We start from the raw sequence: 14,955 nt of genomic DNA, 5'->3' as shown, positions 1-14,955 counted from the left end.
CTCTTGCATTATCTAATTTGTCTTTAATATTCTCTAATATTATTGTCCCCATTTTACCGAAGATCTTTTTGTGGCTTGCCAAAGGTTACAGCAGTGATGTTCTGGAATACACCGAGACCTTCTGAGATCTCGTCTAGTGCTCTTTCACCATAACCCACCATGAATCCCCAAAACATAGAGAAGAAACATCCAGAGACCCAGAGCAATGCCCTCATTCTGCTACAAGGCTCTTACACCTCAGTGAACTTCAGTGTACATTTCTAGGGCAAGACTTCCCCTGGAGGGGGTCACAGGCAGTGGCACGGGGCAGGGGTGGGGAAAGGTTGGGAGGCTGCTCGCGCGTTGCCCCCCAACCTAGGACTCACTCAGGAAGATGATGGTCTGCCTCCTGGCCGTCCTGCTCTCTTCGCTCTCGGACTTCCTTAGCTGCGGCTCCCGCGCGGCCCCGGCGAGCGTGCCCTGCTTGCTCTTCATGAGCACCTGCATCATATTCCAACACATGAAGGCTACGGAGAGCAGGACCACGAAGTAGACCACGAAAGCGCCGAAGATGCTGGACTGGAACACGGTCCAGCGGCTGGAGAGGTTGGTACAGATGGACATATTGGAGGTCTCGGGCTGCTCGTGGTGGCGGGTGCGGGAGCGGTTGCAAATGAGACCCCGGTAGCTGGACACGTTCACCAGGGGGTACTCAGTACCCATAGCAAAAAGCAAGGGCAGTGCTACTAGGGCGGAGGTGACCCAGACGAAGGCAATCAGCAGCTTTACCTGGCAAGGTCCCGACACAGCCTTGTACCGAAAGGGATGACAGATGGCCATGTAGCGCTCAAAGCTGAGGGTCAGCACGTGCAGCAGCGTGGCGTAGCTGCAGGCCTCGAAGAGGAAAGTATGCAGCTTGCAGGACAGGGTGTAGCTGGGCGTGGTCAGAGGGTTCCAGATGATGCTGTAGAACTCCATGGGCATGCCGATGAGGAACACCAAGATGTCCGAGCAAGCCAAACTCACCATGTGGTCCGTCACCTCCTTCTGCAAGTAGCCTTTCTTCTGCAGCACCTGGGTGACCCGAATGGTGACGCTGTTCCCCAGAATGCCCATCACGAAGATGACCAGGTACACCAAGATAAGAGTGATTTTGATCCAGGTGGCCACTTCAAACTCGGGGACATGGCTGTGATCGATGATATGGGAGCAGTCACTGCCAGGGAGGCTAGGTGAGGCCATCAGAGCGCCAGGCTACCCGGTCCAAAGACTCTCAGCTTCCGTTTCTCCTCCCAGCAGAGCCCTAAGTTCTCGGCTGCAAACTCACCTGAGTGGGCGCACGACTTCTCACTCGAGTTCTCCTGGCACGACTTCTCACTCGAGTTCTCCTGGCAAACGTAACTTAGTATTTCAGGGGCTTTCACGGAAGCTTCCTGGAGCAGCCCAACCTAGGAGAGGCCCAGGAGGCGCCAGGATGTGGGGGTTTGGAAGTGTGTGTAGCTGGGGCGAGGCGGGGAGAGGGAGGAGGAAGAACGTTCTCAACTCCAGGCCGGCTGGGAGTGACACCCGCAGCCCCTGGCGTTGGCCTCTGCCCGTCTTTGCCCAGGGCGCGCTCCGCCTCGCAGCTCTCTTCCCTTCCAGCTGCCGGCACTTGTGGGCCCCGGGCCACGCTCCCGGAGCACCCTCTCCCGAGCTGCGGGAGGCGGGGTGGTCAGCGATTAATCATTAACCACAGCTGTCTGTGCTCAGCGGCCCCGCTGCAGACCCAGCCCTGCGCGGGGTTTGACTCAGCGCATAGGCACGGTCCCTGAAATCAGATACTGGCTCCCGAGCTCCGAGCGACCCACCTTCCGGGTCACCCAGGCGGCCACCGCTGAGCCAGCCGCGGCGCTCCTACCGGACGAGCTTCCCAAGGAGGTGCAGCCCCGGGGCAGCTGGCGAGCCCTCCAACGCTGGGAAAAAGACCAACTTCCCCTCGCCCGCCCCGCCTCCACTCCCACCGCTGCCCTGGGGCCGCTTCAAAGGCGGGGTCACGGCTCATTTGTGGGTGGCTTGACCGGGGCTCCCGGGAGGAGCCAGCAGGCGCTGCCTTCGGGGCACTGGGGGTGTTTGCCAAGAACAGCTGGGCTGTGCGCTGCTTGCAGCCCCTGTGTTAGGAAGTCGGCCCCAAGCAGGCTGGCAGGATCCCCCCAAAAAGCCCTGCCTTTCCCCAGAGAACTCCCGGTGTTCTGCGCAGGGCCCTGCCTCGCCTTCGGAGGGAGGGACGCGAAGACCCAGGGTCTCTCCTTTCAGTTTCACTCCAAGGCGCAGACCGCTTTCGGTACGTCTTTAACTGGGGACATGTATATTGGGTCATGCCTATAACCCCAGCACTTTGGGAACCTGAGGTAGGAGGATCACTTGTGGTCAGGAGTTTGAGACCACCCTGGCCAACATGGTGAAACCCTGTCTCTACTAAAAATACAAAAAAATTAGCTGGGCGTAGTGGCGTGCACCTGTAATGAGGATGGCACTCGGCCAGGAAGCCCCAGGTGGGAGGCGTGCCCTCCGGAGGGAGCTGTGCTTAGAAGAACGTGGAAGACAGCTGGAGGAGGCTGGAGGCTCTGACAAGGCCGGGTGTAAAAACAGCATTAAGGATCACGATCTTTTCCCTCGAATGGACCCATTTTCGTCTTCTAATTCCACAATCACAGGGAATGAGCAGTGAAGGGGCAGGAAGGCTGCCCTATGCGTTGTAGGATGTTTAGCACCTGCATACACACACCCATAGTGACAGCCACATGTCTCCACACATTGCTAAATGCCCCTTGGCAGGGAGCGGCAAAATTAAACAAAGTCAGAACCTCTGCCTGGAAGGAAGAACATGGATCCCCTTTACCCTAGAATGTACATTCTAGGGGCCCAGCACAAGCCCGCAGGCCCTGTGCTGAAAACAGCTCTAAATTATCCCAATCCCCACACCGAGGTAATCATTTTAAAGATGAAGCAGTCCTGCAGTCTGGAGGACCTAGGCTTCCCCAAGGCCATAAAAGAGGGGGTGAGAACAAGGTCTTACTTAGATGTGGAATCTAAAATAAAGTTAAATACATAGAAACAAAGAGTAGAAAGGTGGTTACCAAGGCCGGGGAGGGAGAGGAAATGGAGACATGGAGGTCAAAGGACAAAATGAATAAGTCTACAGATTTACACAGCCACAGGACAATAGGTAATAATGTGGCAAGGTACAGTGAACATTTGTAGAGAGAGTCCTGGTGCAACACACACAAAAAAGGATCACTGTGGAAGGTGACAGATACGTTACTTTGCTTGACTGTAGAAATCATTTCACATTGTATATCAAAACATGCTACACACCTTAAATAGATAAAAAAATTTTTTAAAAAATGGTAAGTGACAGATTTAGAAATTAATCCAGATCTGTCTGATCCATGAGTTTGTACTCCGAATGAAGTAGGTGCTTAGGAAATTCATCCTGAATGGTGCACATAGAAACATAGGACTGTACTTTCTTTTTTCTTTTTTTTGAGACAGAGTTTTGCTCTTTTTGCCCACGCTGGAGTGCAATGGCATGATCTCTGCTCAATGCAACCTCCACTTCCCAGTTCAAGTGATTCTCCTGCCTCAGCCTCCTGAGTAGCTGAGATTACAGGTGCCCACCACTATGCCCAGCTAATTTTTTCTATTTTTAGTAGAGACGGGGTTTCACCATGTTGGCCAGGCTGGTCTCAAACTCCTGACCACAAGTGATCCTCCTACCTCAGGTTCCCAAAGTGCTGAGATTATAGGCATGACCCACCATGCCCCGCCAGGACTGTGCTTTCTGCACCCAACCCTGGAGCCATGGCCTGATGACCTCAAGGATTATTTCATTTTAACATTGCCTAGGGGGAAAAAAAAAAAAAAAAAAAAAAAAAAACCTATCTGACCACTGGATCTTTAAAATTAACTTCATGTGTGGCTTTCATGTTTTCTGTTTGTTCTCTTTGTTAAATCACAAGCTCCAAAGCCAAGAAGTTTATCTCCTCCCTCTCTGACAACTTGACACAGCACCCTAAAAAATATGCTTTGCGGGCGGCCTCTCCAACCCCAATGTGTGCTGCCTGACCCGCTTGTGAGCATTGGTGGAGAAACACCTAACTCGTTTCCTCACTGGTGCACTGCATTCAGCTGAACAATGTAGATGGCCTCTCACCTGTCCCACAAAACTCACAGGAGTAGCATTATGGGGGTAAACATGGACTCCTGGGGCTTTCCTACCTGCAGGTGAGGACTCTGAATAGACTCCTCAGCAGAAGACTCCGGTTGTTTGCTATCCCACAGGAAATTGATTTTGAATGGGACATATAGAAACACTGGACTGTACTAGGATGTACTCACAGATTCCCCTGTCCTGAAACACACACACACACACACACACACACACACACACACACACATACTCTCTCACTTACTCATGCATACATGCCTCCCCCTGCCCACTTCTCTCTTTTCAAAGCTGTAAACAAACTAGGAACCTCACCCTCAGCCCAGCCATAGAGCTTTCCTTGGCAATTCTCCTCTTAGTCATTCTCTGAGCCCCTATGACATGTCAGGCACTTTCACATAATTCATTTCTCTCAATCCTCACAATAGGTAAGATTATTACCCCCATTTTACAGATGGGGAAATTGAGGATGGGGGATTAAGTGACCCACCAGAAAGGTCCAGAGGCACCAAAAGCACATTCCATGCTGTTGTGCTCTCTCCCTGTGCTCAGACAAGACTGTGCCAGGCAGACCAGTGGCATTTTGGGAAGAGGTGTTGTGGGGTTTCTTTTGTGTTGTTAGTCACCAGCCTCAATGCTTCTCATCTCCCTATCGTATTGAATAATTCCAATTTGTTCTGCTCAGACAAGATTTCCATTATTATCTGGTTCCTTTCATCAAATTCTTCTTTCCCAAAGAGTGAACACAAATTACAAATGCATGGCCAAACAGTGAGAATCAAGCTAATTAAAATTCACTCTTTACACTATAGATGGAAAAATACATTTTGAAAAAAGGTCCAGGAGAATTAAATTTTCATTTTACCTTTGCTTTTCCTAAGGCCAATTAAAAACGGTTTAATGTGCTCTCACTTGTTGATAACAGACTAGTATAGCACCTGGCCACGGTCTATGTAATCTGGATGTTTTATTAGCATATTGTGTACAGGAAAGAAAGAAAAGGAATGAAAAATGAAAGGAAAAAATACTCTGGGTATCCTTTGATCTCAACACAACTCAGGGCTCACTCTGCTCTAGGGCCTGTACAAATTTATATTCCCTTTCTACACATTCTAGGTGACTTTTGAGGTCACATTGCCTAGTGGTTTTCACATTTTTTTAGAACAAATTCTCATTTTTGAAATATAATCTTACACTGGCATCCAAAGTAAACACACACACACACATACAACTATATTTTTGTAAATTTAAATTTATATACTCAAATTGGTAACTGACTCATTTAAAGTCAATACACAATTTACAGTAAAAAGTGAATATCTTGTTTACAAAGGTTTATCATGACTATTAAGCTACAAAAAAACAAAGTATCTTCAAAAATTATAAATAATATATATAACTTGACTTATAATACAATATAACTAACTAACAAAACTAGAAAACTGAAACATAAAACTCTACCATCTCAAATATCTTTTTAAAGTGTCTGAAACAATTTTTTGTCAAAGAGAAAAGCAAAACTCAAATTGAAGATTATCTAGAGAATAATGATCACAAAAATATTGCATATCAGAACCTGTGGAAATAGCTAAAGGAATCCCTGAAAAACTCATAGCACTAATTAGTTATAATAAAAAAGAATAAAAATACATCAAGTTATAAAAAGAATAAAATTGAAGAAGACTGTAAGAAGGGATTAATAAAGATCAAAGTATTAGTAAGACTAATAATCTCAAAACCTTTTTTGTTTTGTTTTCTTTTGGAGATGTGGTCTTGCTATTTTGTCCAGGTTGGGCTGAACTTGCAATCCTCCTGCCTCAGTCTCCTGAGTAGAGGGAACTACAGGCATTTACCACTGCAGCCAGCCTCCACCCACCCTCAGCCCCGCACTGCAGCACGGACTGTGATCTCTCGGGAAAGATAAGCTAACAAGGTAAGCCCTGGGATCACCAAGGCCTGCTATGTGGAGGCACTTTGCAGACCATGGGGCAGAGAAGGAACCCCAAGGAGGGCACGCCTGAGTTAGGGAGTCAGAGATTGGAATTCAGGAGGAGGCTGCTGGACTTTACAAAGAAGAGTACTGGAAAGGAGGAAACTACACAGAGAAAGAGTTCCAGAGATCTATGCAGAAGTCCTCTTGAGCCTTGGCAAATACTAAATGGGAATGTGCAGATGAAACTCCAAGAGCTAGACAAAATATCACACTGAAGAAAGAGCAATGTGTGGGGTGGGGTAGGAGGTAATTCAGGAGTGATAAGCCAAACAGTTCCTAAAGTCACGCAGAGCTGGGGAATGTTAAAGTTTCCACCAACCATAATGAAGAGATCTCACTGGACCAATCCTGGAAGGGCCAGATCTTGGTAGCACTAAACTAGCCACAGACCTAAGGCTGCTGTAGACCTGCCTTAACAAAGATACTGACCTGAGCTATCGAACGCTGTAGCCATTAGCCACCTGTGGCTAATACACACTTGAAATTAGGCTAGTCAAAACTGAAATGTCCCTGAAATATAAAATACACACCAGATTTCTGAGAATTTATAAGAAAAAAAGAATGTAAATTATCTCATGAATAGTTTTTATATATTGATTTCATGTTGAAATGATCATATTTTGCTACAATGGGTTAAATAAAATATATTTTTAAAGATAATTTTACCTTTTTTTACTTTTTTAATGTGGCTACTATTATATTTTAAGTTTTATGTGGCTTGCCTTTGTGGCTGCTAGAAGCGATATCCTAAAAGCTATAAAGGAAAATCTTGATAAACTTTATTTAATAAAAATGTAGAAGTTCTGCAAGGCAAGTGATATGGTTCGGCTGTGTCCCTATCCAAATCTCATCCTGATTTGTAGCTCCCATAATTGCTCTGTGTCGAGGGTGGGGCCCAGTGGCAGGTTACTGAATCATGGGGTGGGTTTTTCCCAGAGTGTTCAGGTGATAGTGAATAAGTCTCATGGGATCTGATGATCTCTTGCCTGCCATCAGGTAAGATACGCCTTTGCTCCACCTTCAACTTCTGCCATGATTATAAGGCCTCCTCAGCCATGTGGAACTGTGAGTCAAGTAAACCTATTTTTCTTTACGAATGACCCAGTCTCAGATGTTTCTTCAGAGTATGAAAATGGACCAATACAGCAAGAAAGACTGTGGATAAAGGCAAACAACAAATGACAGCTTCTAGAGAATATATGCAACTGATTTTAGCCAGTAATGAGTAACTTCCAAAATGAACTCAAAGCAGATACGAACATATATTTCTTCCCAAAATGGATCTATAGATTCATTATCATTAAAATTTCAACAGATTTTTCTGTAAATACTGGGAAAGCTATTTCTAAATTTACAGAGAAATGCCAAGAGCCAAGAATGAGCAAGAAGCTCTTAGGAGATGAGAGGACCCGCTCTACCAGATATCAAGACTTATTATAAACCTGGACTTTACAAGGCAGTGTGGTTTTCACAGGGGGATAGACCAAGAGAAGAATGAAACAGAAGAGTGAAATAAATCCACATGTGTATGACCAGGATTTAAGACAGAGATGGCCTTGTGAGGCAGGGCAGGAAAAATGGGCATTTCCATTGTTGTAGTAATCAACCAACTTTCTAGGGGAAAATGCCCTGATTTCTACAGCATTTGCCAGTTTCCATGCTGTCAACACTGTGGTGGGCTTCAAGCTACTAGCAATTTAACAACCCTCTCAGAAAACTCCTGAAATTTTAACCATCAACTCTCATGATCTCCAGGACACCATTCCTTTCAATAGATGCTACTTCAGACAATCAAGTATCTATTTGGATAAAATTCGTTAAGGAAAAGATGAACAACCCCATTTTCTAAACAGGCCAAAAAAATAAACAGGCCCTTCACAAAAGAGAAAATCCAGATGGACAAAAGACAATGAAAAGTAACCCAACCTCTTTAGTAATCAGAGAAATAAAAATTAAAACCACAATTAAGTACGACCACACACCTACCAGACTGGCTAACACTTAGAGACAACCAATACCATCTGTCCATGAATCTGTGAAGCAATGGTGACTCTTGTACCTTGAGGATAAAAACCAAATTTGTGCAACCACTTTGGAAGAGTTTAGCGGTCTACTAAAGTTATTAATAGATACACATATATCCTATGACCCAGCAATTCCTCTCCTAGGTAGATACTCCAGAATGCATATACAAGAATGTTCATAGCAACATTGTTAGTAATTACTCCAACCTGAAAAACACCCCAATGGCCCTCTAAAAAAGAACAGATAAACAAAGTGCTGCATATCCATGTAAAGAGCTACTAGAAAGCCATGAAAACGAATACACCTGCTGCTTCCAAAACAATGCAGTTAAATCTTACAACCATAATGATGACTGAAAGAAGTGAGACACAAAAGATCATGCTGGAGTGCATTGATTTAAGATTCAAAAATAGACAACAATCATATTTAGAAACATATAGATTTGCTATGGGGATATCTAGATTATATGGAGAAAGTACATATATATGGTTTATACATATATTTACATATAAGCAAAGGTGTCATTTCCATGAGAGGATCAAGGTCAGCTCTTGCGGGTTGGGGAAGGTAAGGACACATGGGGTGGGGTGTCAGCTTCTACGTGTTGACAAGATTCTATTTCTTAACCAGGGAAGTAGTTCCATAGTAGCAATTACATGATGCTTTGCTTTATTATTTTTCGTTATGCAGTTGCTTATGTTTTATAGGCTTCTGTGTGTTATATTTCATAATACTTTAAAACAGAACTTTCTAAAAAAGAAAGAACACCATGTAGCCAGACAGCTCAGCTGAATCAACACCGCTTTTCACTCAGTGGGATGACAGTTGCAGCCACTCACTCTTACAGTGTCAACAGCAGTATCAGCTCCCATTAGTAAACACCTACTGTGTACCAGGCACTTGCTGGTTCAATTTGCAAATTCCTACTTACATGTCTGTAAAACATCCACCATGTGCCTTCTTCTCGTCTACCCAGCATGTGGTCCATGGCCAGCAGCCCACAGCTTGATTGTCCGCAATTCCTTACAGGGATCACTGGCAAGATGAGTGTAGGAGCAAAGACAAGTCAGACCCTGAGAAGCCATTAATATGTAACTGGGAGACTCGTTTCCTTCCTTCCTTCCCGTCCTTCCCTCCCCTTTCCTCCCGTCCTTCTCCTCCCCTCCCCTTCCCTCCCCTCCCTTCCCCTCCCCTCCGCTCCCCTCCGCTCCCCTCCCCTCCCCTCCTCTCCTCTCTTCTCCCTTCCCCTTCCCTTCCTTCCTTCCTTTCTCCTCCTTCCTTCCCTCCCCCTGGAATGCCATCTAGTAGACAGCCTGAGGATCCAGCCTTCTGGACATCAAGGAAAAGGCTGAAGGAGGTCCTGTGACAAATGGCATGACTTTATGAAAACCTCCAGCTTCACAGGTTTAGTAAGTTGATGATAGTCCTTCATCATTCCTGATGGAATGCTGTGCCACTTTGATTCTTAGGTGAGCCCTAGCTGAGAGGTTTCAGCCTCTCATTTCTTCTTAAGAAATCCTGTTCTTTTTCAAATCAATATTTTATGTGTTACTTTCCCTTTCTTTCCTCATCTAATAAAAGAGAACCAAAAAAGGAAAAGTATCCCATTGGTTTGGATAAGGCATAGCTGATAAATTATGGTTTCTGCTCAGCACATATCTTTTTTCTTTCTCTACATTGGCTATGAACTAAAAAGCAGGGAGTCCCCCATTACCTGATGGGCACTCCGTTTCTTAGATAGCCTCTGGGAGCAGAGTGGCCATTCAGTCTAGGGAGAGATGAGCACCCGTGTACTCATCCCCGCTTCCGCCTGTCTTGTGCTAGGAACCACCTTCTACCTGGGCTGCTCCCAATCTCATGCCCTGCACATTGCAAGCTCAAAGCACAGGGAAACAGCAGTGCCACCTTGTCATCTCTCCTTGCTTCTCTGTTCTCTTTACCTTATGAAGAAACAAATATCCCTGAACCTTGGTCTCCTTATGTTCAATACGCCAAGCAAAATACAAACTATTGTTTTTCCTCACCTGGCACTATTTGCCCAGACTATTTGGGAAGAAACCTTGCATATCCCCAGGAACAACTGTCCCTAAATATAGTGATGTTCAGTCTTGATGGAAAATGGGACAGTTCTTATAAAGTAGCCTACGATCCACCATCTCTTGCTGGGTAAAACTACATAAATCAATTCAGGATTGGCATTCTATTTGGCTCTGACTCTTCTGAGTGTACTGTGGCATGATGATTGAAAGGACAGATTTGGAAATCAGGCGTCCTGGGTTTGGAATGGAGCTCTACTACCCACTTAGCTTCTTCGTGCCTTAGTTTTTTTAATCTGCAAAATGTAGATAACAGTAGTACTCATCTCTTGGGCTTGTTGTGAGATTAAAAGAGTTTACATTAAAAAGTGCCTCACATGTAGTATTTCTGTATATGTAGATTAGCTCTGAAAAAAGAGGCATTGTAACTCAGTAAGTAGAACACATTTTCTGGAGTTTAACTGCTGGTGTTTGAGTCTACTACTCTCCAGTTATGTAAACTTGGGCACATTTCTTAAGCACTCTGTGCTTCAGGTTCCTCATCTGTAAACTTAAAAATAAGTAACAAGATCCCCCTCAAAGGATTGTTTGCAGGACCAGATGACATCATATAGCTAAAGCACTTAGAACAATGCTAGGCACACAGAAAGTGCTAGGCAAGCTTTAACTGTCATTGATGTTATGCCCCCAGTCCATGAGCTGCTGCTGGTCATACTGTTGAATGAAGCACATTCTAAACATTTCAGGTACCATTATAGTGTGAGCTAGTATTGTTTGAATGCTATGTCCTACTGAATTCCAATGAATTTAAAGCAACAGAGACCACTTGAGCATATTCTTTCTGAAAAGCACTGTAGGGATTATGGGGTAGTAAGACACTTACTCTGCTGAAGGAATTTACCTGCAATTGAAGTCGGTAGCATGTAAATTGTTGGATAGCAACAATTTCCAGTCAAGAAAACAATCCCATTTATAATAGCATCAAAAAGAACATAATACTGGTCTCGCTTTGGCAGCACACATACTAAAATTGAAATGATATAAAGATGATTAACGGGGCCTTTGCTCAAGGATGACATGCAAATTTGTGAAGCGTTCCACTTAAAAGTTTTATTAAAAAAAGAACACAGTACTTATGGATAAATTTAACCGAGGAAGTAAAAGATCTCAATTTTATATGAAAACGATAAAACATTGGTGAAAGAAATAGAAAACTACACAAATAAGTGGAAATATATCTCATATTCATGAGTTGAAAGAATTAATATTGTTAAAAGGGCCATACTACCCAAAGAAATATACAGATTTAATGTACTCTCTATCAAAATGCCAATGTCATTTTTCACAGAAATATAAAAAGCAATTCTAAAACTCACGTGGAACTATAAAACACCCTAAATAGCCAAAACAATCTTGAGAAAGAAACAGAAAGCTAGAGGCATCACACTTCCTGATTTCAAATTAAATTACAAAGTTAGAGTTATCAAAACACTATGGTACTGGCATAAAAACTGACATGTAGACCAATGAAACAGAACAGAGAACCCAGAAATAAACGTATGCATTTATTAATTTTATAATAAATTTTCAACTAATTTTAGACAAGGCCACCAAAAATACACAATAGAGAGAGAACAGTCTTTTCAATCAATGGCATTGAGAAAACTGTATAGCACATGCAGAAGAATAAAACTGGACCCTTATCTTACACTACACACAAAATTCAACATAAAATGAATAAAAGACCTGAACATAAGACGTGAAACCATAAAATCCTAGAAGAAAATATAGTGACAAGCTCCTTGATATTGGCCTCAGCAGTGAATGTTTTAGATATCACTCCAAAAGCTCAGGCAATAAAAGCAAAAGGAAACAGGTAGAGCCCATCAAACAAAAGTTTCTGCACATCAAAAGAAACAAGAAAAGACATCCTACAGATTGAAAGAAAATATTTGTAAACCATATATCTAATAAGGGGTTAATATCTAAAATATGGAAGAAATGTAACTCAATAGCAAACAAACAATCTGAATTTAAAATATACAAAGGACTTACATAACATTTTTCCAAAGAAGATGTAAAAATGGCCAACAGATATAGGCAAAGGTGTTCAACACCATTAATCATCCGGGAAGTGCAAATCAAAACCACAATGAAGTTTTTTTTTTTGAGACGGAGTTTTGCTCTTGTTACCCAGGCTGGAGTGCAATGGCGCAATCTCGGCTCACTGCAACCTCCGCCTCCTGGGTTCAGGCAATTTTCCTGCCTCAGCCTCCTGAGTAGCTAGGATTACAGGCACGAGCCACCATGCCCAGCTAATTTTTTGTATTTTTAGTAGAGACGGGGTTTCACCATGTTGACCAGGATGGTCTCAATCTCTTGACCTCATGATCCACCCGCCTCGGCCTCCCAAAGTGCTGGGATTACAGGCTTGAGCCACCGTGCCCGGCCCACAATGAAGTATTACTTCACACCTGTTAGAATGGCCATTATCAAAAAGACAAAGATAAAAATTGTTGGTAAGGATGTGGAGCAAAGGGAAGCCTCCTACACTGTTGGTAGGAATCTAAACTGGTACAGCCATTATGGAAAACCATGAAAGTTCCTTAAAAAATAAAAATAGAATTACCATATTATCTAGCAACCCCTATGCTGGGTATAAGCCAAAAGGAAATGAAACCAGCATCTGTCTTCCACGTTCACTGCAGCATTATTCACAAGAGCCAAGATAATGGAAACAACCTATGCACCAAATGATGAATCACTGGATAAAGAAGTTGTGCTATATAGACAACGGAATTATATTCAGCATAAAAAAGGAGATACTGATATTGGCAACAACACCATGAACCTGGAGCATAATATGCTAAGTGAAATAAACTGGATACAGAAAGAAAAATACTTCATAATCTCACTCATATGTAGAATCTAAAATAAAGTCAAAAATATAGAAAGAGAGAGTAGAGTAAGTACAACAGTAGTTACCAGTGGGGAGGAAAGGGGGAGAAGTTGATAAAATGATACAAAGTTATAGTTACATAGGGATGAATAGGTCGAGGGATCTAATGTACAGCATGAGAACTATAGTTGACAATATTGTATTATATACTGAAAATTTGCTAAGATACATTTCAGGTGCTCTTACCACACACAAAAAACAAGGCAACCCAAGAGGGTGATAAATATGTTGATTTGCTGGACTGTAGTAATCATCTCACTATGGAGAGATATATATATATATATATATATATATATATATATATATCTCAAAACATTAGGTTGTACACATAAAATATATAAAAGAAAGGAAGGAAGAAAAGAAAGAAAGAAAACGGGCCGGGTGCAGTGGCTCAAGCCTGTAATGCCAGCACTTTGGGAGGCCGAGGCAGGTGGATCATGAGGTCAAGAGATCGAGACCATCCTGGTCAACATGGTGAAACCCCGTCTCTACTAAAAATACTAAAAATCAGCTGGGCTTGGTGGCACGTGCCTGTAATCCCAGCTACTCAGGAGGCTGAGGCAGGAGAATTGCCTGAACCCAGGAGGCGGAGGTTGCGGTGAGCCGAGATCGCGCCATTGCACTCCAGCCTGGGTAACAAGAGCGAAACTCCGTCTCAAAAAAAGAAAAAAGAAAAAAAAATGAAAGAGAAAGAAAAGAAAAAAGAAAAAGAGAGGAAGGAAGGAAAGAAAGAAAGAGAAAAGAAAAAAAGAGGGAGGGAGGGAAGGAAGGAAGGAAGGAAGGAGAGATACTGCCAATTAATATCTGTATATGTTAATTATAGATAGTGCTAGATATAAGAGAAACAAAATTCCTAATCTCTGAAAGTGAGAATGGGTGTATGACACATAGGGAATCTTGCACTAAAAGATATTTCATTCAGCAAAATTCCCTATTTTCAAACGGAGCACATAACACAGAGAATCCACTGAACGACAGGGACTCTATTCTCGACCTTTGTCTTCGCTCAGTAAGCTTAGGTTATTTGCAGAGCTGTGGTAAACAAGTGGCAAGAGGCCTGCTTAAATACATAGTTTGTGCCTCATGATACTTTTTCTTTTTTTTAAAAAAAATATATATTTTATTGTGTTTTAGGTTTTTTAAACGCAAAACGAAATGGCCACTCTAAAGGGGACTGCAAGGTGAGTTTAATCACAGTGTTGTGCATGTGCCGATGGAGTTAATCTATTGGACAGGCCTCGGAAGGCTGCGACTCCCACCCCCCATCTCAGTGGTTTCATTGTGAAAACTTTTTTTTTTTTTTTTTTTTTTTTTTTTTTTTTTTTTGAGACGGAGTTTCGCTCTTGTTACCCAGGCTGGAGTGCAATGGCACGATCTCGGCTCACCGCAACCTCCGCCTCCTGGGTTCAGGCAATTCTCCTGTCTCAGCCTCCTGAGTAGCTGGGATTACAGGCACGCGCCACCATGCCCAGCTAATTTTTTGTATTTTTGGTAGAGACGGGGTTTCACCATGTTGACCAGGATGGTCTCGATCTCTCGACCTTGTGATCCACCCGCCTCGGCCTCCCAAAGTGCTGGGATTACAGGCTTGAGCCACCGCGCCCGGCCGTGAAAACTTTTTAGTGCCTTGAGAAACCAAACAAACAAATGAAAAATACATCAATTTCCTGAAATCAGCTACCTGAAGCCACAGTTCATTATTTTTTAAAGTACGAGCAGACCCTGTCCTACAAGATGACTATGCTTAGCACCGGCTACC

General features: G+C 43.4%; 1 protein-coding gene and 1 non-coding gene across 2 annotated transcripts in view; one reads left to right on the top strand and one right to left on the bottom strand.

The window, feature by feature from the left end:
- GPR39 (G protein-coupled receptor 39) overlaps window positions 1–1,904 on the bottom strand; it is a 231,205-nt gene extending 229,301 nt beyond the window's left edge. Inside the window, exon 1 of the mRNA XM_003931532.4 lies at window positions 366–1,904. Coding sequence (XP_003931581.1) covers window positions 366–1,221 — 856 coding nt within the window. The 5' untranslated portion in view covers window positions 1,222–1,904. The remainder of the gene's footprint in view (window positions 1–365) is intronic.
- Window positions 1,905–11,241: 9,337 nt separating this feature from the next.
- LOC120368295 (U6 spliceosomal RNA) lies at window positions 11,242–11,344 on the top strand. The gene has a single exon (XR_005582478.1). It is a non-coding gene; the product is annotated as a U6 spliceosomal RNA (small nuclear RNA).
- Window positions 11,345–14,955: the final 3,611 nt, after the last annotated feature.

Source organism: Saimiri boliviensis, chromosome 5 (assembly GCF_048565385.1).
Source record: "Saimiri boliviensis isolate mSaiBol1 chromosome 5, mSaiBol1.pri, whole genome shotgun sequence".
NCBI lineage: Eukaryota > Metazoa > Chordata > Mammalia > Primates > Cebidae > Saimiri > Saimiri boliviensis.
The sequence above is the reverse complement of the archived record's forward strand: the minus strand, read 5'-3'. Positions and strand labels throughout refer to the sequence as shown.